The sequence below is a fragment of the Hemicordylus capensis genome, chromosome 3 (assembly GCF_027244095.1).
Source record: "Hemicordylus capensis ecotype Gifberg chromosome 3, rHemCap1.1.pri, whole genome shotgun sequence".
Classification (NCBI taxonomy): domain Eukaryota; kingdom Metazoa; phylum Chordata; class Lepidosauria; order Squamata; family Cordylidae; genus Hemicordylus; species Hemicordylus capensis.
Genome location: NC_069659.1, coordinates 129648886 through 129674956, shown reverse-complemented (window position 1 = coordinate 129674956; position 26071 = coordinate 129648886). Strand labels below are relative to the sequence as shown.

Genomic DNA, 26071 nt, shown 5'->3' with positions numbered 1-26071 from the left:
ATAATCCCCAACCAAAGGCCACTGAGGCTGGGGATTATGGGAGCTGAAGTCCAATAACACCTGAGGACCCAAGTTTGAGAATCCCTGCTCTAGAACATTCATTGCCTTATGCAGCACCTGCAGTCTTGTGAGGGCCCCTCTTAACCAACAGGAAGTATCTATTGTGTGGGATAGCGGGGTGGGGAGGGGAATGCAAGGAGCAATAGGCCTTAGAATACCAGGCCTTGATTGTTAAAAGATGAAAGATGGAGCTCTACAGAAGCTTCATGCTCAGCTACTGCTCCCAAAACTGTTTATGAACTCCTAATTCTCCTCTGCTCAAAGAATGTTTAGGAGGAAATGCATAAAACAGGTCCACTATAGAGCACTCTTTCCAAACCTGATCAGAAAAGTAGGATTTTAACATTTGCACACACACATCCCTTTAACAGTCATGTCCAGGAATTATCTCTGATTGTCAAGGTCTGGCCCAAGGCCAGGGAAGTTCTCGGCTCGGCTGCACGCTGTCGGCTGAATGACGAACGTTGAATCTCAGCAATGAGTCGGAGTTTGGAGCTGTAATTTATGGAGCAAGCCGAGAGCTCCCAGCTGGTAGGAATTTATGGCTTGTCAGCCTTCAACAATAGCCGTTTGCTCCTCCTAACCGCTTCTAATTGTGTCCTGCGTTTAGAACACCTGCGTTGTTGCGGTGTCAGCGGTATCCCAATGTCTAGTTCACCCTCTGATTGGTTCCTCACGCTTTCTGTTGACTCAGGCTGCTGAGCCTGTTCTAAATCATCAGCTGGATTTACTGCAGCTGTCTTAGGAACGCTGACAGCCGGGCTCTGCCCTTCAGACATTCCTGACTCGGCTGGAAAGCCGACAGCTTCCCCTTCCTCCTCACTGTCGGAGCTCGAGGGCATGACACTGATTAATATGACAGCTCTAAGTAAGCCCCACTGCACTCAGTGGGACTTACTTCTGAATAAACCTAGGATTGGTAGACAGCTCAAGTGCAAGTGGAGAAAGACTCGGCTCAAAGCCAACAGACTACAACACAGAGCGCATTTGAAGGTCCATGCTCTGGCAATGCATGCAGAAATGAAGCAGTTCTTTTCTGCTCGCATTGCTTCTGCAAGCTCATGTCCAGTGGGGTTGTCTAGGGTTGTGAGGGGGCTAGTATATGCCCTCCTCCCCTGAATGAGTACTTAGATCCATCAGTTACATAATGTGACATTTTTATGAATTTTTTATAGATAAAATTTCTTTTATTTGAGCTGAACTAGACTACAGTTACTGCAGAGTCTGTTGTGGAGGTGTCCAGCAGCTCCTCTTGTGTGGGTAAATTGGATCAATTTCAGTTTGTTACTTCCAACGATGTGGACAAGATTCTTGGGACACTGCGCCTCACCACCTGTTTTCTCGACCTTTGCCCAACAAGGCTTATACGATATAGTAGTGAGGTTATTGGAGAGGGCATTGTTAAGATCATTAATGCTTCTCTGAGGGAGGGCAGGATAGGAGGCAATTATTAGACCACTCTTGAAGAGGCCTGCATTGGATCCCTCAGAACTGGGCAATTATAGGCCTGTCTCCAAACTCCCATGGTTGGGCAAGGTGATCGAGAGGGTGGTGGCGTTTTGGCTCCAGGCTGTTTTGGAGAAAGCAAATTATCTCGACACATTTCAGACTGGCTTTCAGGCAGGCTGTGGGGTTGAGATGGCCTTGGTTGGCCTGTTGGGTGATCTCTAATTAGGAATTGACAGGGGGAATGTGACTTTATTGATCCTTTTGGATCTCTTGGCTCATTTCGATACCATCAACCATGGTATCCTTCTGAGGCGCCTGAAGGGGTTGGGAGTGGGAGGCACTTCTCTGCAGTGGTTCTGCTCCTACCTCTTGGGTAGGTTCCAGATGCTGTCACTTGGAGACTGTTGCTCTTCAAAACAAGAGCTCTGATATGCTCAATGGGGCCATGGCTCAATGGTTGAGCATCTGTCATGCATGCAGAAGGCCCCAGGTTCAATATCAATTATCTGCAAATAGGGCTGGGAGAAACTCCTGCCTAAAAACCTTGGAGAGCCGCTATCAATCAGTGCAGATAATATTGAGCTAGATGGGCTGATGGTCTGACTTGTGGCAGCTTCCTATGTTTCAGAATCCCCCTTGGAATGATGCTACATCGTGACTAATGCTGCCACTGCTGCCCCCAAGGCATATCAAAAAATGTAACTTTAAAAAAAAATGCCTGCTGCTACCTCAAACAGTGGTCGCCTCTCAAAACTTTACAAGAAATATTACAATATTTTTTCCTTCCATAATTGCCAGGTTTCATCCCAAAATCTTTCAGCAACTTCAAATTTTGTGGAAACTGTCCTGTTTGGTCCATTTGATCCCCAAACTCTTCAGCACTTATATATTTCACTGAAACTGTTTCTAGGAGAATTTTCAGCTGAGCTCTAGCGTCCATCTTTGTACCCTGCATGATTTTGCTTCACTTTTACTGGAGGCACTAAAAATCAACCACTGGAGCCCTCATTTGGGGTGATACGTTGACCTTTAAAAGGCTTTCATTTCACATAGAACATGGACTCCAGTCTTGTGAATTTTACCGCTGGCCAAGTGCCAAAGACCAGGTCTGAAATTAATTGCCTGTCTTTTAGCCTTGCTGTCCTTTCCTTTCTTCTGCTTGTCTTCTCTTCCCCCTTCCTTATTGCTTAACTTCACCAGTACAGAAATAAATATTCATTTGCAGCTGCATTGAATGCTTTTATTAGTTAAAGCTGATGCAATTTTTCATTGGCTCAAGATGATATTAAATCATCCTTGCTTTAAGATGTATTAAAATTGCATTTTTTAAAAACAGCAAGCATCAAGATCATTGGTTGTTTATTCAAACAGCCCAGAGTGTATTAGCTGAACTAATGAAATAAGACATTTCCATGACCACCTAATATTTTATCCATGGTTTAGTGGGAAATTTTTTTCCAATGTTTTAAAGGCTTGGAAAGCCTTCCAGCTCATTAATGCTCTTTGCACTGCCCTTATTAATAGATTTTAATTTAAGCTTAATGGAACTCATTTTATTTCCAAATAAACCTATTGTCCTGTTCGCTAATAAGTACAGAATTCTGCCTAGGCTTCCTGTAATTGATCAGTGTTGAGCTCTGAATTCAATACTGGGGGACATATCTACTCTAACCAAAAGGCTTTGGGGACTTTAGTTGGAAAGAAACACACACCCCTCCATTGCTGTCCTTGAATTTTCTTACAGTAATTCAGAAGTCAGAGGGAGGCAATTATCACAATGTCCCAGACTGCCTCTGTCTCTGCCAAAGCAGGGCAGTGCTTCAGACAATGATGGTTGCCAGTGAGAGAGGGGGAAATGGCTCCCAGCAGGGGTGGCTCTTCCATGAGGCAAGGTGAGGCAGTCACTTCAGGCAGCAAGATATCCTCCTGCCCCCACTTTAAATAAAAAAGAGAGAAAGAGAGGAGAAGGGTGTATCCAAGGGGGTGGAATTTGGCACTCTGTCACAGGCACACGGAAGTCTTGAGCCACCTCCGGCTTTCAGAGACCAGAGTAGCTGTGCTCCTGTCCCTTGGCATGCTTTGTTCTTTCCTTAGTGCCAGAAATGAGGGCACTGCATCCTCTGGTCTTAATGTTCGTGCTCTTTCTCAGCAGATGTTGGCTCGGAAGGCTTACACCTGATTTTCAGGACCAAACTAGACATGATACATGGGGTTAACCTCCCTCCCCACTGACAGAGCTCCAGTCCAAATAACCTCCCTGATTTTTGAAAAAAGAAAAAGACATTCACATAATTCCTATGTCATGTCTAAGGACATAAGAACAGCCCTGCTGGATCAGACCCAAGGTCTATCTAGTCCAGCATGCTGTTTCACACAGTGATCCACCAGATGCCTCTGGGAAGCCCACAGGCAAGAGCTGAGGGCATGCTCTCTCTCCCCACTATTGCTCTCCTGCAACTGGTTTTTAGAGGCATATCTAAATTGCCTATCACAGGCTTATCTAATCCAGCATCCTGTTTCACACAGTGGCCCACCAGATGCCTCTGAGAAGTCCACAACAAGAGGTGAGGGCTTGCCCTCTCTACCACTGTTGCTCTCCTGCAGGTGGTGTTGATTGGCATCTTGCCTCTGAGGCTAGAGGTGGCTGCTGGAACACGGAGAAGTGAGAGAACACGGAGAACACGGAGAGATGGGAGCTGGAACACGGAGGCAAGCCTTATCTCCAGAGCTGGCATTTCCAGTTTTTGGCACAGGGCAGATCATCCTCTCCTTTCCTGATCCTTCATAGTTACAAGGTGTTTTCTCCATGTGAATGTGGGTATGATAGTTGCAAGGAGGAATATGGGCAGCAAAAATTGCCATGCGTAAACCACTCATATGAGTTGTGCTAATTAGTATCTCCAACAACACTGGAAAGTTATAAATGACTTTGAAGCAAACTAGATGGATCAATATGTCATGGCAAGTCCTACAACCATGCACTGTTACTAACAGTGCATTTTTAATATTAAGTGATTAATATTTTAAAAATGAAATTAAACAGATCAGTTTTATGTATTAGGACACAGTGTAGTGAAAGAACAAAACACAGAGCTGCAGATAAAAGATGTATGGTGCACCAGTTCACATCAATAATGCATCTTCGTGTTTAAAGACTATTTCCTCGCAAAAATGCAATTAACATTGTACTCAATCTTATGATTATATGGTTCAGTTGGTGATCATTAACAAGTCTTGCCTATAGAAATATTTGATGGGCAAATACACATTCCAGAATGAAAGGATATGTTTCTTACATGGAAGTTGGGCTAGGTTGATAATTAGCTCTATCTAGGTTGAAAGATCAGAATCAAGTACAGCATTTTAAAAGCATAGGTGCCATTAATGGGGCAGGAGGTATTGCCCCTTCCCTTTGTTTCAAGCCACAAGTGTTCATGCCTCAAGAGTGCTTATATTTCTGACTGACTCATAGGTTGACCTCACCATGGCAAGTAATCCCCTGGTGTAACATGAAGAAATACCTACCACACAAATCTCTGCTGTCATTGTGGGAACCGTGAATTCTGTTGTGAAATCAACCCCTCCTCTGCAACCCTCATTGACAAGGACTAAAATGGGAGATGGCTGATTACTGTTGGTTCATGTCAGTCTGGATGGTTGGAGACTGAAGAGGATGAAACCAGAGTGTTCAGTGTTCTGCAGATTTCTTTTTCCTGTCACTTTTCTCAGCTATTACCCTAGCTAAGGGCATCTACCTGGATAGCCACACTCCGGTCAAGATGACATGTCTGATGACATCATGGACCTGATGACATCACTAGGCAGGCTGCCCCAATAACAGCAAGAACAGGCCTGCTTTAAAGAGGCTGCCTGTTCTCACTGGGATTGGGGCAGCTCTGCCTCATTGGTAGCAAGCATGACTTGTCCCCTTAGCTAAGCAGGGTCTGCCCTGGTTGCATATGAATGGGAGACTAGAAGTGTGAGCACTGCAAGATATTCCCCTCAGGGGATGGAGCCGCTCTGGGAAGAGCAAAAGGTTTCAAGTTCCCTCCCTGGCTTCTCCAAGATAGGGCTGAGAGAGATTCTTGCCTGCAACCTTGGAGAAGCCGCTGCCAGTCTGTGAAGACAATCCTGAGCTAGATAGACCAATGGTCTGACATAATCAGTATATGGCAGCTTCCTATGTTCTATGTTCTAGTTAAGATCATAAGGAGAGGAGCGCTGGTCTTGTGGTAGCAAGCATGACTCGTCCCCTTAGCTAAGCAGGGCCCACCCTGGTTGCATATGAAAGGGAGACAAGAAGTGTGAGCATTGTAGGATATTCCCCTCGGGGGATGGAGCCGCTCTGGGAAGAGCAGAAGGTTTCAAATTCCTTCTCTGGCTTCTCCAAGATAGGGCTGAGAGAGACTCCTGCCTGCAACCTTGGAGATGCCACTGCCAGTCTGTGTAGATAATACTGAGCTAGATGGCCCAATGGTCTGACTCAGTATATGGCAACTTCCTATGTTCCAGACTACATGTTGCATGAAATGTGTCATAAGCCCCACCTTGGGGTTTTTTAAGGCTCTATAGTGGCCACATAGACCCCTTTCAGGATGGGACCACAGCACTCACAGAGAGGTATTTAACCCTTTTTGCTCAGACCACAATCACGGGGAAAACTGCTCTTCTGAACCTACTATTAGACCCAGAAGGGAAGCTTCCATTAGTACCAATGGAAAATTCTTTCCTGGGGCTGATATCAGGAGCAGGGTTGCAATCTTCATGGGGACTGTAGGATGAGGGAAATGTATTTAATATTCCCTCCATGTGTGCTGTGGTCCCAGGCCTGATCAGGCCCTCTTATGAGTGCTAAATTTCTTCTTCTTCTTTAGATTAAGAAACTATTTTAATCTTGACATAAAGATTTTGAGTGACTGTAACTTTATTTCTACTATCATCAGCAACAACAAATATTTATATACTGCTTTTCAATGAAAGTTTCCAAAGCAGTTTACATAGCGAAATAATAAATGAATGAATGAATGAATGAATGAATGAAATCGATCCCTGTCCCCAATGGGCTCACAATCTAAAAAGAAACATAAGGTAGACACCAGCAACAGTCACTGGAGGTCTCTGCTGGAGGTGGATAGGGCCAGTTACTCTCCCCCTGTTAAATAAAGAGAATCACCATGTTAAAAAGGTACCTCTTTGCCCAGTTAGCAGGGGTTATGCGTTATACTATATTTTATCTTTACAAATATTATCATAAATTTGGCTACAATCAAGTAGTTCAAATCTAGGGCGTGGACACATTTGGAGTACTTTGTACAGTTCTGGTCACCATACCTAAAAAAGGACATTATAGAACTGGAGAAGGTACAAAAGAAGGGAACCATGATGCTCAGGGGCTTAGAGCACCTTTCTTATGAGGTAAGACTACAACACCTTGGGCTTTTTAGTTCAGGAAAAAGATGTCTGAGGGGAGACATGATAGAGGTCTATAAAATTATGCATGGTGTGGAGAAGGTACACAGAGAGAAATTTTCCTCCCTCTCACATAACACTAGAACCAGGGTGATACTATAAAACTGATTGCCAAGAAATCTAGGACTGACAAAAGGATACAACACATAATTTTTCATATAATTAATCTATGGAATACTCTGCCACAAGATGTAGTGCCAGCCACCAGCCTGGATGACTTTAAGAAGGCTTTAGATAAATTCAAGGAGGACAAGTCTATCAATGGCTACTAGTCTGAGGGCTATAGACCACCTCCAGCCTCAGAGACACAATGCCTCTTAATACCGGTTGCAGGGGAGCAACAGCAAGAGAGAGGGCATGCCCTCAGTTCTTGCCTTTGGGTTTTCCAGAGGCATTTGGTGGTAGGGATGTGCACGGAACTGGTGGGGGCCGGTTTGACGGTGGGGGGGATGACTTTAAGGGCAGGGGAAGATGCACCCCCACACACACTGTGTTTCCCCCACCAGCGTACGATTCCCTAAAAGCCAGTCGGGGTGGCAGCATACCTCCCTACTGCCCCATCCCAACGTTGACAAGATATAACCAGAAGTATTAGCGGTGCATTCACGAGTTGCTTTTGTTTTCCGGTTATATCTGGTCAACGTTGGGATGGGGCAGCAGGGAGGTATGCTGCCGCCCCAACGGGCTTTTAGGGAATCGTGCTCTGGTGGGGGAAATGCAGAGGGGGGTTAAGTGCATCCTCTCCCACCCTTAAAGCCACCCCCCACCATCAAACCTTCAAGCCAGCCAGGGTTCGCACCAGTTTGGAGGCCTGTAAAAGGGCCTCCGAACCAGTTCGTGCACATCCCTGTTTGGTTGCCCGCTGTGTGAAACAGGATGCTTGACTAGATGGGCCTTGGGCATAGAATTCTTTCCAGTGCTTTCCCCATAGAGCTCTGGATTATTTCACTTTGGATATTCAGAACTGAAGGTTTGCACAGGCCTACAATCCAGCTGAATTTGTGACTAAGTCCCACAGAAAGTCACGGGACAAGTTATTCCTAGTTAACTTTTGGTGGTTTGATGCCACCATTATTTGCCTTTTTGTTATGTATTTTTGAAATAATTCAAAAATCAATGTCCTAGGATGAATAAGTAATAGAAAATACTGAAGTACCAAAGTTGTAAAGTACAGTATAAAAAAAGCAATAAGAAAATGGATTCTCATACTTCACAAGCTATGCAAAATGAATGAAGATATTTATTCTCATTCATGAATCTCTGAATGTTTTTCATGAATATAAAATGACTAGTTCTTTTCAGCTCTACAAAAGAGTTTATGTGCTAGCATTTTTATATGTAATTTATGAGGGTCATGCACAAATATAAGCATGCCTAGTTAGCTAAAAGAAAACAACAACGATGATAACTTGAATAATGCAAGTATAGAAATGATATCATTTGGGGCACACATGTTCCCAATTTTAATCTTATGAAATCTCCAAAAAGGCCTTTCCATGCAACCAGGGTATTTTTTATTACCATGATTGCCTGGTCAGTTTTTAAAGCAAAGAACACATGTCTTTACTGAAGGTGGCACTATTCTTCTGGAATAACCTATTGTGAGCTATCAGAATGCCTTATTTTGCACCATTATAAGCAATGCTTTTCCCAGATATGTATTCAATGCTGTTTTAGTGATAGTACAGAATGTGGTTGCATAAATATAATAGGCACCAATGGCATATAGTTGTGATGTAATTAGTGCCAAGTGACTTAACACTTGGCCTGCTCAATTATCCTCCGTTAGTTGTTCAAACATGCCATGGCTTCATAGAAAATTATGAATAGGAAATAAATGAAGGAAATGATGTGAGGACTACTGGTAATATCTAGAACATACCTTTAAAAATAATACTATACTAATGAACGTTTTCTAAACTGGCTTTCCTGTACATCTTTTGCAAATCCAGACTACGGTGGCAAATGAATTTGTTCCGTTTATCTTGGTGAGCCTCATGTGTTTAGAGACTGTCACTGACATTTTCCAAGCCTCAGTGGCTCCCACTGAGTCCTGATGGCACAATTAAAAGTGCCTGTCATCTGAATGCTCTCCAGAGGATAAACACTCTGGGTGCTGCAGGGCTTTTTAAAGTGCACAATTTGAATATATCTAGTACAGCATGCATCAGTAACATCTGGGAAGGTTGACATCTTCTAACAGGTCTATCTGATGAGTCCAAATCGGCACTCAAATACATTTATCTTCTCAAAGAGTCAATTTAGATGTAAAATTGAACTAATAGATTCTTTATCCATGAATCTAGCCCTAGTTTAAGCACTGTAAATTTGCATTGCAGGAGAAATCAAACAGGAAACTTCCATATAGTCTTACCCAATCTAGATAAGAGACTGTTCTCACAAGCAGCCAACACCGGGCTAGGGCAGCTAAGCCTGGGTCTGGCTGCCCATGGGAACTGCTGGGAGGTGTGCTGCTCCTCCCAGTGGTGCCTCAGCAGCAAACCCAGCTAAGAAGCCGGGCTCTCAAATTAGCGCCCCCTTAACCCTGTTTACTTGCCCATGTATCAGCACCAGCTGCTTTCAGTCGGCACTGAAACACTGGTGGGTGCTCTCCTGTCACTGGTGGGATTGTGTGGTGCATTGTGGGATTCTAGGAGGCTGGGACAACGAATCTTGGCCTCAGAGCAATCCACCCTGCTCTGCACTGCATGGAGCAGGGTTGATTGTGTGGGAGCACAGAGGCTTACAAGGATTGTCTGGGGGAGGCAAAGTTTGGGAAGTCTTCTCCCTGCCCACCTGCCTGCTATCCCCATCCTGGGATACAGTATTATGGAAACATAATGCTGCACATCATGTGGGCCACTGAAATTAATGGGACTTCAGTGAGCGATGACTAACTTATATCATTGACTTCAATTGTGCTTAAACATGATTAACATAGTCTGGATCCTGACCATAAACTGCAGCATGACTACCCTAGGAAATCAGTGGAGGATTGTCTTATTTATGGTTTTATAGAAATCTACCCAAATCTGCTCCATCTGGGAAGATATAAGGCTGATTGTTCAGTGACAATAGGGCTTATGGAACTAAAAACTTGTAGCCCTATAAGATTATGATTTATTTTTCTTTCCCAGCAAATATCTCACTTGCAACGATTGGATTCACAGCAGGATTCAAGAGATCTCATAGACTGGTTGTAATATCCTTTCTAAGAAATCAATTTGAACTTACAAACCCCTCCTCAATTTAAACTCTTGTGCTGAGGTTTTTCTCTTCCCAAGCAAAATTCAATTAAAAGTGAGAAATGGTCTCGTGGGTTTTCATCATTAATCAAAGGCTCTGACATTGGGGAGGAAAGCATTACCGACCGACCATACATGGCAGGTAGATCCTACCACAGAGAGTTTTAGCAGGATATGGTTCTTTTGTGGGCCAAGATTCTCTTGTCAAAATTATATACAAATGGGACCTGCAACAAACTGTTGCAAATCTTGTTCACAGATGCAAAATAGTTGCATAGTGAACTTGGGAGCTTGTGGAAAAGAACTGGTAATGTTTTGAATGTTGTCATTTTGCAGCACTTCCATGCTACATTTTTATATTGCCAACTCTTCCATTAATTTGCATTCTTATTACATTTGTAATTATGTATAATATTTCTTTTTCAGCTATATTTCTTATTCTCTGTATGTTCTAAATAAGAAGAATGTGTAATAAAAATGTAAATACGGGAGCACTGTAATCTATTCAGAAAACCTACAGCCTCTGAAAAATAATACTGAAAGTTTACACAATCATTTCATTATTGTGGCTGCTACATGTGTGTTTCTGTTTCAGACTTCCTGTAGTATAGAAGCAGCCAGTGATCAGAAGTTCAGCAGGACTTTCTTTCCACTACCATGATTACCCCCGCTCCCGAGCACTTCCCCTTTTAGAGGTTAAGAAATTGTGCTGATCAATATCTAACATATCTAGGCAGAAAAAAGTTTGGGGAAACAAATGCAAGTGGGCACAGGGTTTCAATTGGATCAGCAACCTTAAATATGAAATGAAAACTCAGAGCCTGAGACAAAATTCCCATGCTAGGATGATTGTATTGATTACCTGATAATCTCATCATCTCAACATCTTATTACATGTTTCTCCCTAATCCTGCTTGTTGACCATAATAAATTGAAATTGAATTGAATACGTTTCTCCCCATGAAAGCCTAAGCCTCGTACACTTGACCAAACAATAACTATAAAACACATAATGGGAGATCCTGGAGGCGGCACCACCTCTGACCCCTGAACAGGCGGGCACCACCCTGATGCACTGGCTCTTCTGTACAGACCAGTGGTCCCTCTAATTTTTTTCACCTATGTACATAGAATGAGTTTTGTTCTGGACAGCAGTATCAAGTAGGGATGTGCGGACCGATCCAGAGGTTCGAGGGTTCAGGATCGAACCGAAACACACACACACCCAGTTCCATCCGGACTGGAACCCAACCTCCGGACACGTTTGTGATTTTTTTAAAAAAACAACTTCTAGCCTCTTTGGGGGGCTTCCAGTAGGCCGCGGGGCAGGGGGGGTCCATGAAGGTTCCCCCCCCCCAGCCACTTAATTCACTGCCGTTGCCTGGAAAATACTTGTATTTGGCGCAACATTTTGGCCACCACTGAGCATGCATAAATGGCCCTTGCGACCCTTGGCATGACCCAGGGCCTAGCAGAGGTCATTTGCGCATATGCAGCAGCCATTTTTTTACACAAGACTGCTGCACATGCACAAGTTACGACTGCACATACACAAATGACCTCTGCGAAGCCCTGGGTCATGCCAGGGCTCACAGCGGCCATTTATGCATGTGTGGCAGTGGCCAAAACGGTCGCCATGCACACTTACAGAGACCTGAATGGGCCAAATACAAGCATTTTCAGGGCCGCGGCATTGAATTAAGAGGCCGGCGGGAGGAGGGGAACCTTCGCACACACACACACACACACCCCATGGCCTACAGGAAGCCCCCCAAAGGAGCTAGAGGTATTTTTATTTTATTGTTTTTAAAAAAAACAAATTAAATCACGAACTTGTCTGGACCGGACTGGGGTGTGTGGGTTCAATGGGGGCCAGACGGGACTTGGCCGATCAGGTTTTTTGCTTTTAAAATTTTTATTGATTTTTACAATATCTTAACAATCTCGTTACATCCAATTAAACAAATGTTGACTTCCCGCTCACCAATCCGCGCAAATCACTAACTATACAATTCAACCGTTGCTATAGTAATTCAAAACATATATCCTATACCTTACAAACTCGATTTTACTCTACTCAACCTGCTAATATTACTTAATTTCAAACACTGTTGAAAAATCAATATTAGAAAAATAGTTCTTTAGGTATAATAAGAATGGTTTCCAATCTTCTTTAAAACATTCCAAGTTTTGATCTCTTATCAGTACTGTACGTTTTGCCATCTCAGCATATTCCAAAATTTTTATCAACCAATCTTCTTTTGAGGGCAATTCATTATCCTTCCATTTCTGCGCATATACTATTCTGGCCGCCATGGTTGCATACATAAAGAATGTTAAATTTCTTGTGGAAAACTCTCCTTGCGTTATTTCCAACAGGAAGGATTCTGGTCTCTTAGGAAATGTCATTTAAAAAACATTTCTTTAACTCATTATATATCATGTCCCAAAAGGCCTTTGCCTTCCTACAGGACCACCGCATATGGAAAAAAGTTTCTTCACAGTGTCCACATTTCCAACATTTGTTTGAAACATTTTTATACATTAGTGCTAATTTTTTAGGTGTCATATACCACCTGTACATCATCTTATAATAATTTTCTTTTAAAGTGTAACATGCAGTGAACTTTAAATCCGTTTTCCATAATTTTCCCCAAGCTGCCATATCTATATTATGACCCACATCTTGAGCCCATTTTATCATAGTCGTTTTAACCACTTCATCTCTTGTCTCCTCCAAAAGCAACAGCCTAAACATCTTAGAAACTAATTTTTCATCATTTTCACACAGCTCCTTCTCAAATCTGGACATTTGATCCTCAAATCCAACTTTAAGATCCTTCTTATAAACTTCATTTAACTGATGATACTGAAACCAATTACTAACCAAATTTTGTACTTCAATTAGGTTTTTTAATTTACAGCCCTTTTCTTGGAAACATAACAAATCCCTATAGGTACCCCATTCTGGTTGCATATTTATCTCTTTACATGCTAAAGCTTCAATCGGGGATAGCCATAACGGAGTTTTAGGTTCCAACCATTTTTTATATTTTACCCACACTCTCAATAGACTTCTTCTTACATAGTGATTAAGGAAATCTTTATGTACTTTACTTTTATCATACCACAAATATGAATGCCATCCAAACCTTCTATCAAATCCTTCCAGATCAAGTATTCTAGGATTTCTTAATGTTATCCATTCTTTTAACCACGTCAAACAAACAGCATCAAAATACAACCTTAAGTCTGGCAGGGTAAGACCACCTCTTTCTTTAGCATCTGTTAAATTTTTAAAATTAATTCTTGGTCTTTTCCCTTGCCAAACAAATTTGGTTATGTCCTTTTGCCATTGCTTAAAACAAGTTGAAATATTAATTATAGGAATAGTCTGGAAAAGAAACAGCATTTTAGGTAAAACATTCATTTTCACAACTGAAATTCTTCCCATTAAAGATAAGTTCATTCTCGACCATCTTTGCAAGTCAGTTTTTACTGTATTCCATATTTTAATATAATTATTTAAAAACAACAAGGCGTTTTTGTTTGTCAATCAGACGCCCAAGTATTTAATTTTCTTCTCCACTTTCAGTTCACTTACAGTATTTTTAAAAAATCTATCCTTAGATTTCTGATCCATATTTTTTGTCAACACCTTCGTTTTAGTCTTATTTATATAAAACCCAGCCAGTTGGCCAAATTATTGTATTTTTTCCAAGAGTCTTCCGATCTTCTCTAATGGATTTTCTAGAAAAAACACTACATCATCCGCAAAGGTTCTTAGTTTATACTCCTGTTTCCCAATTTTTGGGCCTTGTATTTGATCATCTTCTCTAATATTTCTACAAAGCACTTCCAGTACTAATATAAAAAGTAATGGGGAAAGTGGACATCCTTGTCTAGTTCCTTTTTGTATTTTACAATTGTCTGATAGTTCCCCATTTATAATAATTTTAGCATTTTGCTCCAAATAGATTGTCTTGATAGCCCTAATGAAATTGTTACCAACTCCCATTACATCTAATAGCCTCCACATAAACTGCCAGGAGACATTATCAAAAGCTTTCTCTGCGTCCAGAAAAATCATAGCTATCTGTTTATCATTGTGTTTTTCGTAATACTCCAATACATTCAAAACTTTTCTCACATTATCTCTTAATTGCCGTTTTGGCAAAAAAACCTGCTTGATCTTCATGAATAAAAAGTCTTAATATAACCTTCATTCTCCTTGCCAAAATGGCGGCAAAAAGTTTGTAGTCATTGTTTAAGAGTGAGATTGGCCTGTAGTTCTTGACTTGCGTTAAATCTTGATCTGTTTTTGGAATTACTGCGATATTGGTGTACTTCCAAGACTCCGGCATAATTCCTCTTTGCAAAATATCATTCATCATCCATTGCAAAGGCTGTAATATTTGATCTTTAAATGATTTGTAGTACGAAGCTGGTAGCCCGTCGGGCCCTGGCGCCTTATTAGCCTTGCTTTGATTTATTACTTCTGTTATTTCCATTATTGATATCAGTGCATTCATAATTTCTATATGTTCCTTAGAAAGTTTTGGAATATTTTGTGTCTTAAGAAATTTGTCGATTTTTATATCTTCTACTTTGTTTCCTTTATATAATTCAGAATAGTATCTAAAGAATTCCTTTTTTATTTCCCTTTCATCATACTTATTCTTTTTCTCAGTTCTAATTTTCCAAGCCAACAACTTGCCTGGTTTGTTTGCAAATTCAAATGACTTTTGCTTCGCATATTTTAAGTTCTGTTCAACTTCATTTAATACTAACATAGATCCAGATGTTCTGCTAAATCAAAAAAAGCTTTAGGTAGCTTGCCTTGTAGGTTCCTTTCAGACATATCAGATTTTCTATCCAAGGATGTAGAGACAACTCCATTAAAATCTCCCAGTAAAACCAAATTAGCATTTGATAACTTAGCCATCTTCTGTTCTAGATAATTATAGAATTCTACTTTTTTTTCATTGGGTGCATAAATTCCAATTATCACCGTTTTGATTCCGGAAACTAAAATTTCCAAAGCTAGCATCCTGCCTTCTTCATCTTTAAAAATCAACTTGGGTTCAAGTTGTTGTTTCACATAAAACACTACCCCTATCAGAGGAAACAAATTCTTGTCCCAAGGCCTTATTAACCAAATATTTTCTATCTTGTTTTCTAATATGTGTCTCTTGTAAGCATACAATATCCAAATTTTGTTTATTAAGAAAATGAAAAACTTTAACCCTTTTGATTTTGCTATTTAACCCGTTAATGTTCCATGAAGCTATTTTGTAATCCATCTTGGCTAGTTAGAATTATGTGTTGAAGGCACTGGGTGCTCAGAGGTTAAAGTTTTTTTTTTTTAATTTCCGCCAAAATTCTTGCGCTTTGGGGAGCTCTATAAATCTGTTCCTCTTTCCCTTGTAGAAAAAGGAGACCCCTTCAGGTAGTTCCCATCTAAAACGTATTCCATTGGCATTCAAAACATCTGTCAAAAATTTGTAATCCTTCCGTTTCCTTAAAATCCTGGATGGTGTTTCTTTCAGAACTTTTACCTGTTGGGCTTCAATAGTAAGGGCTTTGGCAAAATGTGCTTGGAGTATCTGCTCTTTAATTGATTTAGTATTGAATTGACCCATGCAATCCCTAGCTAATTATTTTTTGTGGCAAATTCAGAATTCAGGCAAAAAGCTGCATCAATCTGCAGATCCATCTCTTCACTTGAAATTCCCAAGAGAGATGCAAGTTCCTCCCTAAGCACTTTTTAAATGTCTTGACCAGTTTTTTCTGGGATTCCTCTAAACCTCAAGAAACGCTCTTTTTGCCTCAATTCCAACAAAGCCATTTGATCTAATAATTTTTCCCTGTCATCTCTTAGTGATCCTACGTCTTGCTCCAAACTTTCCATCCTTGTTTTAAATTCTTTGTTATCTTGTGCCAATTTTTCCACTGTCTCCTCAATGTTTGATGTTCTCTCATTAAGTGTTTGTATGTCTTGACTTACATGTTGGAGGGTGCCTGTATTAGCTTCTAGTAACTGTTTCATAGCAACTAGTGTCTCATTTAACTCTGAAGACATTTTCCCTTCACCCAGGCCTGGGTTTGGAACAGAAAATCTCCTAGCTTGTGATTGGGTCTGTGTTTGGCTCTGTTGCTTTACCTTTTGCATTATTTACAACTCCTCCAGCATCACTGCTCTTACAGCAGGATTCAGCCTCCTTGGCTGATCAGGTTTGAGTCTGGTCTGGACTTGAACCAAACTGGGCAAGCCAGTTCCGTGCGCACCCTAGTATCAAGGCAATCTGTGCACACATGCATTCAGAAGGGGGCTTTGCTGATTCAACCTGAATGGGAACTAAAATTAACTGAGCAGACATTTAAAAACGTTTGTGTGAGCACACATGCACACACCTTGGAACACTGGTACAGAATAGGGATGTGTAGAAAACTGCTTTTGCTGGTTCAGCTCAAATCTGTAATAAAGTCAAGCCAATCCGGCCCTGCTCGGTTCTGTGCCCGTTTAAACTCGGTTCTGTGCCCGGTTAAAGTCAAGCCAATCCGGCCCTGCTCGGTTCTGTGCGGTTTGATCAAGATTCCCCATTACCAGTAAAGGGGCAGGGGGGCTTCCCTAAGAGTAGAGTGGGTGGAACATGAGTAAATAACTATGTACCAGTGCTGGTGGCTGAAGAGGGGCAGCAGTAGCTCCTCCCCACCCCGCTGGCCTCCCCCAGATTTGGCTGGGCTAGTTGTAGCCCAGCTCAGGCCTCTGTGCATGCACGGAGGCCATTTTTGTGACCTACATTCATGTGCAGAGGCCATTTGCATGACCACGCAATTTGCATGGTCATGCAAATGGCCCACACACATGCACAGATGTCACAAAAATAGCTTCCAAGCATGCTCAGAGGCCCCCAAAGGCCCAAACCAGGACACCACCAGCCCAGCCTACTCTAGGGGAGGCCAGTGGGGGGTAGCCACCACTGCCCCCCGCCACAGCTGCAGACAGCGGCGGCACTGGTACATAGTTATTTACTCCCCTTCCACCCACTTTACCCTTAGGGAAGCCCCCCTGCCCCCCCCCATTACTGGTAAAGGGGGATCCTCACCAGTTCAAACCGGACCCAGTTTGGTTTGAACTCAGACTAGCCGAGGTCAGGCTAGTCTGACCCCGGACCCACCGGCTCAACGTCAATCCCGGCTTGAACAGAATTAGCTGGCACACCCCTACTCCTCATTAGCAACTTGTAGGCTTTATGTAGGAGAGCCCATAAATGCATGGAGGTTGTGAGTGGGGCTTGGCACCATGATCCCACATCGCATCCCACACGTGTTCGGTATCCCTTGTTTGGTTATGTGAACAGGGCTCCATATATTATATGTAGGTGGCGGCAACACCAATCAAACCCTGAAAAGCTCACTTATACTATTTAGCATTGTGTGGCACTCTAAATTTGCAAACCGCTGTATACTGTCTATTGTATTCATGTGCAAGACAACTTTGTGTCACAGTTATTAAGGGAGGCTGAAAGAGTGTGACTTGCTCAGGGTTACCAGTGACTGAATCCATTGGAGGGGTTTGGGGTTGACCTTGACTTATAATAGTCTCTCACTGTGAGTCTAGCATGTCACTAAGTTGTTACTGAGTGAATTATCATTGCATTTAGGTATATAGTTTAAGCACTGAAGGATCCAAAGTTGCTGGAATCAATCGTGACATGGTGTTTCAAAGCAGAAATGTCTTTATGAGCAATAATTAAGAAACATCTACAACATTAAATACTGATTATTTTAATTTGAAAACTCCAAAATCCCTTTAAAAGTGAAGCTTGCTGACACATTAGCAATCCAGTGTAAAATCCTGAAGCTCAAAATAAAATATTCACCAACAGTTCAAAACAAAATATAATTCAGTGTTCTTCTAGGTCCACAAATCATTATTGCCTGAGAGACACTTCAAGGCAGTTTTCTAGGAGGTTCTGTTAAATCCTAGAAAATTAACTAGCATTTTGGAAGGCATTATTGCTTTTTGGTTTCCCTTTTTCTTTTCTCAAACAGATACATTTTTGAAGTAGTACATATGCTTGACGCCTTAAGTGGCGCAGAGGGGAAATGCTTGACTAACAAGGAGAAGGTTTCCGGTCGAATCCCCAGTAGTACTATATTGGGCAGCAGCAATATAGGAAGATGCTGAAAGGTATCATCCCATACTGCACAGGATGAGGCAATGGTAAACCCCTCCTGTATTCTACCAAAGAAAATCACAGGGCTCTGTGGGCTCCAAGACTCAAAATCAACTTGACAGCAGACTTTACCTTTACATATGCTTGAACAAACAGTACATGGGAAATATGTTGCATATTGCATTATAAAGTAGTGAGCCATTTTTAAAAACAAAAACAAAACTTGAGGCATGTTTCAAGAACAGTTTTTGATAACATGAGGTCTGTGGTTCAAAGAAGAAATATCAACAATCTCACTAGATATCCTTGCTTAAACTCAGGGCCATCCCCAGCGGGGGGGGGGCTGGAGGCAAATCAGCACGTGCGGGGGGCCCTTAACATTCTGTATGATCACAAAATCATACTGACTGATGACATACTGTGTCAATAGTGCCAGTGAGTAAGTGAGGGAGGTTTTTGGACATGTCCAACCAGCTTGGTCATATAGTTCATTTGTAAGGAGAAGATGTTAAAAAACACAACACATGCCCCTTGCTTCACAGTTCTCACTCAGACATTCTGGATTGCAAACCAACTTGAGCATAGTGCATGTACAAATAAAATAAATAGTTTATTTAGATGTTTACAGTTAGCCCTACTTTCACTAGTTGTACTTTATGCATAAAGAGAACTCTTTCTGGCAGCTTTACTGCAGTAGGAAAATTTATTAAAAATCATGAAACAAGCCACTTGTAGGACTTTTTAAAGATAGATAGATAGATAGATAGATAGATAGATAGATAGATAGATAGATAGATAGATAGGGGGGATCAAAAAATATTAAGAACAATTTGTCCAAACCATTTCAATTTTAATATTCAGAGCCCTCCCACCCTGTCCTATATCTATGCCCGATAACAAAGCCCTAATGCAAGTCATTCCAGGTGATCTAAAGGTTGGGTCAAAAAGTGGGGTGCTTTTACTCTTTTTATGAAGGCAAAGGGCAGATTCCTCCATATGGGGGTGGATTCCTCCATATGGGGTTGGAGGTCCAAGGGAGGGCTTCAGTTTCAGAAGTTTTTGTAATTTTCTGCCATGAAACAAGCCACTTGTAGGACTCGGACTCTCTCTCTCTCTCTCACTATATATCAAAAAAATTAAAAATAAGCAATTTGTCCAATCCATTTCAATTTCAATATTCAGAGCCCTGCCACCCTTCCCTATATCTGTGCCCAGTATCAAAGCCCTATAGGAAGCCATTCCACAAATATACAAGCGGGTGTGGAATTATGAACAAAGGGGAATCCCATACCTCTCATTGCTGGCTCTGAGCAGGAGAAAGAAGGCACAAGCTCTCTACACAGCCCAGGGCTGTAAGGCAGGGAGGACAGAGAGTGTGCACAGCACTCTGGTGGGCAGCCAGCACTGGCCACTCTGTCTCCTGGCTGGAGAGCTTCAGGTACTGGAGAGAGCTTCAGGAAACTGGGAGGTCTTCAGAGAGGCCTGCTCCAGCAGAGAAGCCCTTGGAAGCCCCGCCCACCAGCCAAACAGCTGAGAGGTGTTTGGGGGAAGGGAGCTGTAGCAGCATCTCAGCTTGTGCAGGGAGCCTTTGGGTAGTAGGCTAGCCTGTGCACTGCTCCTGAAGGCTACAGCTCTTCAGGTTGGTTGAGCTGGAAGAGGGGAGTTAGGTCATTTTTTTATTATTATTTTTTTTTGCAGGGCAGGCTGCTCCCCTTGGGGCCTGTCCCAGCGTGGGCCCTGGGGCCTGGGGCCAACGTCATTGTTGCCCCACCCTAAGGGCAGACCTGTTTAAACTAATTCCTCACATCCATCTGCTACGCCAAATTTCTCAAAGGAAATCTTAAGGTTACTTTTAAAGCACAGTTTTCTTTAGTAAACCCAAATTTGTTCAAATAGTTGCCAGACTTATTTTAACAGTGTATGCAAATTGTCAGCATATGGTTATTCTAGGATATGATTGAGTTTTTATCTTACCAGGAAGCTAATGATGATGATGATGTTATTAGATATTAATAAAGCATATTTTAAGTTGTATAAATATAGATCCCCCCCCCCCCAAGTCCTGCTGTGCTGCCTCATCGTCCTTCATTTAGTTGATGAAATGGATCAACTACAGATTGACACCTTGGGCATCAGTGAATTAAAGTGATATCAGTGACATCTTGGGCATCAGTGAATTAAAATGGACTGGAATGGGACACTTTTAATCAGGAAATCATACCGTTTACTACTCAGGACACGAGAAACAAAGGAGGAATGGTGTTGCTTTCATAGTCTGGAAGGATATAGCAATGACAGTACTTGGGTACAATGCAGTCAGTGACCAACTAATATCAATTAGATTTCATGGGTAACCCTTTAACATGACAGATCTTCAAGTCTATGCCCCAATGACTGATGCAAAAGAAGAGGAAGTTGATGAGTTTTAAGCTCAAGTTCAGTCTGAAATTGACAGAACATGAAAGCAAGATGTGCTGGTGATGGTTGAAGACTGGAATGCCAAAGTTGGAAAAGGTAAGGAAGAAAACACAGTTGGCCTATATGGCCTAGGAAACAGAAATGAAGCAGGAGAATGACTTCTTAGTTTCTGCCAAGCCAATGATCTCTTCATTGCTAACACATTCTTCAAACAACCAAACTGTGCCTATAAACATGGACATCACCAGATGGAGCACAGGATCATCCAATGCAGATTAGAGCCCTACATGAAAAGAGAAATGTCAGATGTTCAAGCTGGTTTCAGAAAAGGCCGAGGAACAAGGACATCATTGCTGATGCATGCTGGATAATTGAGAAAGCCAAAGAATACCAGAAGGAAGTTGTGCTTTATTGACTACAGAAAAGCCTTTGATTGTGTCGACCATGTCAAGTTGTGGAATATCCTTAGGAAAATGAGCATCCCAGAACATCTAATTATTCTCATGAGAAACCTATACACAGGACAGGAAGCCACAGTCCAGATGGAACATGATGAAACAGACTGGTTCCAGATCGGCAAAGAGGTAAGACAAGGCTGTATACTTTCTCCATATTTATTCATTTTATATGCTGAACATATACTGAAAGAAGCTGGATTGGAAGAAGATGAGTGTGGTTTTAAAGTTGGAGGAAGAAACATCAATAACCTGTGCTACGCTGATGACACCACTCTGATAGCTGGGAATGCGAATGATCTGCAAGCTCTAGTAATGAAAGTCAAGGAGCACAGTGAAAAAAATGGAACTACGACTAAATGTAAAGAAGACTAAACTAATGACAACTGGTACAGCAACCAGTCTCAGAACTGACAATGAAGACACTGAAGTGGTGGATTGCTTCTGCCTTTTAGGATCGACCATCAGCAGTAAAGGATTCAGCAGTCAAGAAATACACCGCAGACTAGCAATTGGTAGAGTTGTAGTGCAGATCTTGGAAAGGATATTTAGATGCCATGATGTGTCTACACCTACCAAGATTAGAATCATTCGGACAATGGTTTTCCCTGTGACACTCTATAGATTAGAAAGCTGGACTTTGAAGAAGCAAGCTAGAAAAAGCATTGCCATTTTTGAACTTTGGTGCTGGAGAAGACTTTTGAGGGTACCATGGACAGCCAGAAAAACAAACAAATGGATCATAGAACAAATCAATCCAGAATTTTCACTCGAGGCACCAGGCTCAAAGTATCATACTTCAGACACATTATGTGAAGACCCACATTATGCGAAGTCCATAATGCTAGGGAAAGTTGAAGGAAAGAGAAGAAGAGGATGACCAGCAGCAAGGTGGATGGACTTAATTACAACAGCAATGAATGCATCACTGAGAGACCTTAAAGGCCAAGTTGAAGACAGATCATCCTGGAGAGAATCTATCTATGTGGTAGCTAAGAGTCGACACTGACTTGATGGCATGTAATCAATCAATCAATCAATCAATCAAATATATATCTAATTATATTGTACCGATGCGTCAATTTTTATTATAAGCTGTTTTGGCAGCCAATCTTGGCTGAAAAGCTGAATGATGCTTGCTTTTACTCACCATTCATGCAAGAGGCGAAAGGAAATCAATGTACTGTTAATCAGTCTTTATTGCACAAAAAAGAAAAACAGAGCTCCCTAATCGCTCAGTCTGTACTGCTCACTCAAATGGGTAGATTGAGTGAATCAGTTCAGCTATGTTCCCTCAAGGAAAAAGAGACCACCAAACTGACAAGGTGAGAATGTGGACTGAGTGTGGGTTGTGGTTCATGAGAAAGAGGCCATGGAACAGTTTCACAGAGTACAGCTCACAACTTAACTCAAATTTATTTAATCATTACTCAGCCCATGTGTGGCAATGTGCTTGAAGCCAGAAAATGTGCTTCTGCTGAAGCAGCCTTTCCCGTTTTATATACTGACTCATTGGGAAATAGCTTCTAGGTAGCGTCCAATAACTAAAAGCATAGGTCAATTAATCCTCAGAAACGTGACATCCCTGAATCAGTGATCCCAATTAGTTACCCACAAAAGCCTGCTGAACAACAACAACAACAAGTTACAATTATTCCCCAAACTCTGCACAGTGACTGAGGTACATTGCTAAATTCCCACAGCCTCAGGGCTATTACTGTGAAGAACATGCACTGTCCTAGAGCACTTCTTATAACCTTTGAATGGCAGTATTTTCAGCAGTGCCACACCTCTAGATCTTAATGATGGGAGACTCATATGGAAAGAGCCAATCCAACTGCACAAGCAACCCAACTGGTTGCTGGAGACACCAATTTTTAAGGGTGCTATTGAAGTAGTATGTGCTTGGACAGGTACATCCCCAAATCACATACACTGTCACAATGAATGCTTGATGAACCCCTTTGCTTGTGTGGTGCTGCCATTTAAACCCATAACATCTCCTGGGTCATCCTATAATAAATAAAACATGGTATGAAATTTAATAAGAAAATAATGGTGGGAGAAGCAATGATGGTCTTCCTTCCTTCCACAGTGACTTCACTAATAACTAGACCTGGCTCAGCTCCTGGATACCCAGGCAGCAGCTAAGGACTTGACTTGAGTCAGGGCCACATGACTCCTCTTTTGCATTAGCTTCTGGTCCATTTCTGGGCCCAGTTTAAATATGTGGACATTACTTGTAAAACTGCAAATACCTAGGAAGAGAGGTGGACGTAATGTTCTAAGGTCAAAGGCAGAACTCGTGGCGCCATTATAGAGAACCGGAGGTACAGTAGTGCTACCAGCATAGTGCACTCACAGCCCACCCCACCCCACCCTTAGCCAGTGGCGTAACGATGGGGGGCAGGGGGGGCACGTGCCCCGGGCGCCACCCCGGCGGGTCACGTGGGGGGCGCCAAAAAGTGGCGCGCCTGCGCAGTTGGGAAGCGATGCCGGGCCAGAAGGCAGGCTCGGCTTCGCTCTGCTTGAACTCCTCCTCGGTGGGCGATCCTCCGCCGCTTGGGCCGCGCTACAGCCCATCACCGCAGCCAGCCACCGCCACACTCGGCGGGCGACCCGCCGCCGCCAAATCGCTGGGCGACCTGCTGCCGCCAAATTGCCGGGCGACCCGCCGCCGCCAAATCGCCGCCACCACAATATGTTGCCTGGGGGGCGCCGCCGCGCCCTCACAGGTATGTGGGGGCCGTGGGGGGCGCCATTTCAGGGCCGGCCAGAGCTTGCCCTGGGCGCCGTTTCCCCCTGATACGCCACTGCCCTTAGCAACAGTAGGAATGAATACAATAATGCTGGTTGTGCTACTGCTACTGCTTCTGGTTCTGCAGCAGCAGTGCTGCAATTTCGGAGACTTTAGAACTGCACATCACATCAGTGAAGATATCTAAAGGACCAAATCCTCTCATATGAACATGTCCATTGCTTGAGGACAGGCTGGTGAGAATTTCCTGCACCTCTCACTGATTTCTGAGCTTCGCCTGGCTGAGACACACGAGAGGACCTTTTCTGTAGCTGCCCCAAGGCTCTGTAACACCCTGGCACAATTTGTCTTGCCTCACTTCTGATGACTTTTTATCACCATGTGAAACAACAAGTATTCGATTGTTGATTCTCTATGTATGGGAATTTTTATTGTAATGTATCTGCTGCCTCTATTATTTATTTATTTATTTATTTATTTATTTATTTATTTATTTATTTATTTATTCCATTTATTCTATTTCTATACCGCCCTTCCAAAAATGGCTCAGAGCAGTTTACACAGAGAAATAATAAATGAATAAGAAGGATCCCTGTCCCCAAAGGGCTCAGAATCTAAAAAGAAACATAAGATAGACACCAGCAACAGTCACTGGAGGTACTGTGCTGAGCGTGGATAGGGCCAGTTACTCTCCCCTGCTAAATAAAGAGAATCACCTTGTTAAAAGGTGCCTCTTTGCCAAGTTAGCAAGGATCTCTAGTCTCTTAAAGTGCCTTAACATTTGTAAGCCACCTTGATTTTTTCCCTCAAGGAAAAATGGAGTATAAATATATCAATAACATCAATCAATGAATCACAACAAAGACTACCTATGCTCAGCCCACACTCCCAACACACCAGCAGAGCTACATGAATGGAATCTAAGTTAAGTTGAAAGTAGTGATGTTAAGTTCTATTAGGAAAAACAATCACTGAACATCTATCCAGCTTCGTTTAGAGTGCTGGAGAGGTTTGGGAATGGAATGAGCCCTTCCAGATTGAACAACATTTTTAAAAATACCTGGAGTTGGGGGAAACAAGTTACCAGCAGTGGGTGGGTTGTTGTTTCTTCTTCTTATCTTTCCCACCCACCCCCTCTTGCTTTATCTCCCCCCCCCTTTTTTCTTTTTTTCTTTTTCAGAAAACATCACACCTCTGTGGGCTTGCAGTACTCTATTTTCTAATAATTTATCTTAGGGCATTAGAGGTTCAAACTGTATTAATAACTATGTGCTTGCATCTTATGAAGAGCTGACAATGTCAGCCTTCTGGTAGCATACATTATGCTGAGTGTGATCACAAATGGTTTAAATGGATGCTTTGCCTTTCTGTTCAGAAATAAACATCCTTTTAAATCACACACTCTTAATGAGAATTTAAAGACTAATTACCTTGCACTGTGGAATGTTTGTTACTATATTTTAGTTAGCATTGGAATTAAAGATCGGAGTGCAGGTTTAAACGTTATTAGTTAGCAAAGTGGCTTAGCATTTAATGCTCCACTGACAGAAAACAAGGATGTGTCTGACATCCTGACTAACGGTGTGCTTGTGCAATCAACAAAGTTGTGTTTGCACAAGAAGATTCAGTGACTCCATGAAGTTACTGGGTCTTGACTTCAATGTCAGCCTTTAGGAAGGCCTTAAAAATGCACTTCTGGATGTTACATTCTGAAGTTTGTATGAAAAAATTTGTCTCAGCTTTCATTGAGGAAGGACTGTTTTTGTTTCGCTAATATTCCACCAAAATTTTGGACTACTCGCATGCTTACAGGAGCAGTAGAGCTTTATTCTAATATTGTCTTAACACACTATTATTGTGTATCACGGTCATTGTCACACACACGTCATACCTTTTGTGTGTCTGCATGCTTTGGCTTAATTCTCCAGCAGGGAAGGAGTGCATCCGACAGCGGGTTGCTCCTCATCACTCGCTCCTAGACAGGGCCAATAAGAAAGAAGGGACCTAGCAACCTCCTCCCTTGCAAGTAGGAAG

General features: G+C 42.2%; 1 protein-coding gene and 1 long non-coding RNA gene across 13 annotated transcripts in view; one reads left to right on the top strand and one right to left on the bottom strand.

Moving 5' to 3' along the window:
• The window catches only part of GABRG3 (gamma-aminobutyric acid type A receptor subunit gamma3), a 578435-nt gene that overhangs the window by 496428 nt on the left and 55936 nt on the right, over positions 1 to 26071 (top strand). Inside the window, exon 7 of one of the 12 annotated variants that reach the window (XM_053304398.1) lies at positions 10819 to 10902. The exons of the other annotated variants lie outside the window; for them this stretch is intronic. Coding sequence (XP_053160373.1) covers positions 10819 to 10829 — 11 coding nt within the window. The 3' untranslated portion in view covers positions 10830 to 10902. Of the gene's footprint in view, positions 1 to 10818; positions 10903 to 26071 lie in introns of those variants that run through there. 12 annotated transcript variants of the gene reach the window in all.
• LOC128348767 (uncharacterized) overlaps positions 1 to 26071 on the bottom strand; it is a 79799-nt gene that overhangs the window by 48197 nt on the left and 5531 nt on the right. Inside the window, exon 2 of the long non-coding RNA XR_008318313.1 lies at positions 25929 to 26012. This is a non-coding gene — a long non-coding RNA (uncharacterized LOC128348767). The remainder of the gene's footprint in view (positions 1 to 25928; positions 26013 to 26071) is intronic.